Raw genomic sequence first — 3,649 nt, 5'->3', positions numbered from 1 at the left:
TGTCAAATGTTAGATTTATTGTTGCATCTAACCTGAAATTGAAGCAAAATTCGTTGCGGGAGGAACGTTTCCTGTTTTGGAAGACCAAGACTAGTAATCATTGAAGAATGTCCAGGCTGCGAAATAAATATCGTAGAAGATCTGCGTAAAGAGGAATCAGTCCACGCCTTTTGTTCTTGTGAACGACCAAATCTTGAGCCAACTTGAGGTGATCACGAGTGTAAAATGATAAAATTTTGCTTCTACTCTCCTTGCTAACCTGTGACAATATTGGACACCTCATCTCTGCGATTGTTCGAGGTCTCCTTAATTACATTGAGAACTTCTGCCATGGGAGGCCTATCATCTCTAAAAGGCTGAACACAATGATAGGCTATATCTATCACCGTTTTGATGGAATCCAAATCACGAGCATCGAAAACATCTATGATCCTGGGATCCACGATCTTCTTCACGTTTGGGTCTCCACCTCTCATGAACATATGCATCAAGTAAACAACCAACTCGGCCCCGCCGAAGGGCGTGTTGACGACTGCCTTCTGGCTGGAAATCAGCTGCAGCAGAACGATTTTGAAGCTGTAGACGTCGCTGGCCTCGGTCATCTTGCTGCGCGTGAAATACTCCGGGTCGATATAGCCCGTCGTCCCCTTGATCTCCGTGGAGGCGTGTGAGAAATCTGGGGCGATGAGCATCGAGATTCCGAAGTCCGACAGCTGATCTAATATTTTATTAAAGTTATCATTTTACACTCATTAAACTTAAAAGTGTGAACGTAAATTCACCTTTCATAAAGTGATTGTATAAAATCCATAAAATTGTTTTTTAGTGGAAGAAAGGTAAATGAGTGAGAGTGGATTTACTTGACATGAAATTGGAGATGCATTTTTATATGCATGAAAGTGGTGAGATTGTGAGTTGAGAGGTTGGTATTTCACTCTTTGAAATTGAAGAAATAAGGAGTGTTTCTATTTGTATTTGGAGTGATAAGGGAAAGTTGTTGTAATTCAAAGTATTGTTTTACTTTGAGAGGGATCGTGTCACTATCCGTTCAGATTTTGAAGGCAAGTTGTTTCAAAGGGTCGTCAGCTTGGCATTATCATTGCTTCAGATGTACTCAGTGATTAATAAAGATATCATTTTTTTTTTGGTGTTGATGTGTCCTAGATCCGCCCGAAATTGAATAAGGGGATATAAGGTACACTATGTGTGCTTGATGGCGCATGTGTTTTATGGATTCATGTTTTTGCTTTTTGATCTGTGTCTAGTTGTGACACATCAATAATTTCATCTAATATCGCATACATAAAGCAAGCACAACACATAGCTGCAAGATCAACACTGCAAAAAATAATCAAAGTTTTCAACATTGGCACTCTACCTCAACAAACAAATTCACTCAAATACAATCAAGTTCATGAATCTGCAAACTCCAGCATTTCAAAGCAAAGTCTACATCACTACATTCAAGTTAATGAATCTGTAAACTTCAACATTTCAGAACACAGTCTACATCAACATTATTGAACTTGTAATCAAACTCAAATTACATTGAATTGTAAGGGTGCATTCTCGGTTGAACCGACACCCAAGTCTTGAATTGAGTCAAATTGAATTCATTGTAGTGAGTCATTAAATCATTAAGCATTTTTTGGGTGCATTTTCGACAGTGTTCGACACCCTTCCTTTAAGCAGAATCAAGTGAATGCACAAATTTTAACTCTAAAGCAAACACACAACAAATTCACATCTCTTGCAAGCGAGTGTGAGTATTCATTCAAGCAATTTGCGTCAAAATAGTACAAAGTTCAAACCTTCAAGCGAGCCAGAGTGAAGTTCATTGCAGCAACCATCAAAGAAACCAAGCAAGTTCCACTCTAACACCAATCAAGCAAGTTGACATCGACATCAAGCCAATGTGGCTATTCATTCAAGTGAGTGTGAAGTCATCAAGTAAGGCAAGTGAGCATTCACGATCATCATCAAGCAAGCATGAATTCCAGAGTCTAAGTAAGAAAGTTCTAGAACTCTAGCAAGTGTTCCCAGCAAGTGCAATAAGCAACAAATCAAGTGAGCGTGCCATTCAAGTCCCATAGCAAGCGAGCCTGTCATTCAAGTAACAAAATCAAGTGAAACAGTTCAAAGCACGACATATACGACAAAAGAGCCTGATTTCAAGTGAGCAAGTTCAGATGGTGCAACATATTCAGTGGTTACACATTCTTCACAGTTTGATCATCTCCAGTGATGAAGACATGGTGCACATCAGCAAAGAAACTCTTGCTGATATTTTACAGAATCTACAACAAACACATGAAACCATTGAGTTTCTTCAACTAGAGTCGCAACTACAAAGAGATGAGCTGCAACAAAATAGTGCTTCTTCCAAGTCATTCAACCATACAGATGAAGATAAAGATGTTGATTCCAAATCACTCATCCAAACAACTTCAAGTGTCGAAGTTGTTCATGATCAAATTCAAATTTCTTCCAAACCCATCATCAAGCCCTGGGAAGAGATTAAAAATAACAAGAATCAACGAGGCTTAGGATATGTCACTGATGACACCAACTTACATATCCTAGATTGTTCCAAGCCAATTAAGTTCGTCAGTGCAGGATTTCTTGCACAAATCTCCTCAACAGGTTCTGAGAAAGTTGCAGACAAACAGAATTGCACGAAACCTGAAGTTGAAGTCCAACCGAAATGTTCTCATTGTCAAAGAACTAGTCATATGGAAGATTAGTGTTTTGATCTACATCCTTGTCGCCATTGTGGCAAGCCCAATCATTCCTCAGAAAAATGTCACAACCAACAAAAATCATCCAGATTGAAGATACATTATGAATGCATCGATCCTTGGGAATGGTCATCCACAGTCAAAAGATTGTCTCAGTTCTACAACCGACTACAATCACACATAGTGCAACCAGTAGTGAACCGATGATGGTACTCTCGTGCAGTTGAACGAGGGAGTACAACAATGAAACTCTCCTACACCTGAAGGGGGGGAGTTCAAACATATTTTGGAGAATATTGTCTCTCCTTTCAGCTGACAAAGGGGGGAAAATGTCAATGAAATTTACAAGTGGTTGTCAGACTGAAGGTCTCGACAATATCAGCGAAGCAGCCAGTGGGCATCTTCATCAGCCAGTGGGCATTTGTCATCAGCAGTGAGCATCAGCAAATTCACCAGTGGGCGATCGACAACGAAAGCAGCAGTGAGCAGCTTTCACCATAGCAAAAGAAACATTGAGTTGTTTTTTGACATCTTCAGCCAATGGGCGATCATTATCAGCAAATACACCAGTGGGCGTTGTGTCAATGGACACCAGATGTTGTTTTCAAGCAAAGGACAGTTGGATCCTTTTGCGGCTTGGCACATGATGGAGTTGTCAAGCATCCTTCTGAGATGAATCAGTCATGCAACTGACTCAGTCTCTTCATATTGCAATTTGTTCAGCATCCAGATTTGGCGATTTTTTCAGACAATGTTTTTGAGGATCAACATGAGAACTTGGAAGATGGTTCCTCGTTCTTATTTTGGATTTATCATTGAAGGGGGAATGTTAGCCTCTCTCATAAAACAATAATAAATCCAAAAATAAATTAATTAATTAAATATTGCAAGTTAGGAATTTGTGCCTAACT

General features: G+C 39.5%; 1 protein-coding gene across 1 annotated transcript; it reads right to left on the bottom strand.

Moving 5' to 3' along the window:
• Positions 1–254: 254 nt before the first annotated feature.
• Positions 255–692, bottom strand: LOC149251908 (putative LRR receptor-like serine/threonine-protein kinase At4g29180). The gene has a single exon (XM_089454025.1). The coding sequence runs from the start codon at positions 690–692 to the stop codon at positions 255–257; it is 438 nt and encodes a 145-aa protein (XP_089310151.1).
• Positions 693–3,649: the final 2,957 nt, after the last annotated feature.

Source organism: Pinus tabuliformis, chromosome 7 (assembly GCF_031772625.1).
Source record: "Pinus tabuliformis cultivar Carrire ecotype Pingquan chromosome 7, CPIR1, whole genome shotgun sequence".
Lineage (NCBI taxonomy): Eukaryota > Viridiplantae > Streptophyta > Pinopsida > Pinales > Pinaceae > Pinus > Pinus tabuliformis.
The sequence above is the reverse complement of the archived record's forward strand: the minus strand, read 5'-3'. Positions and strand labels throughout refer to the sequence as shown.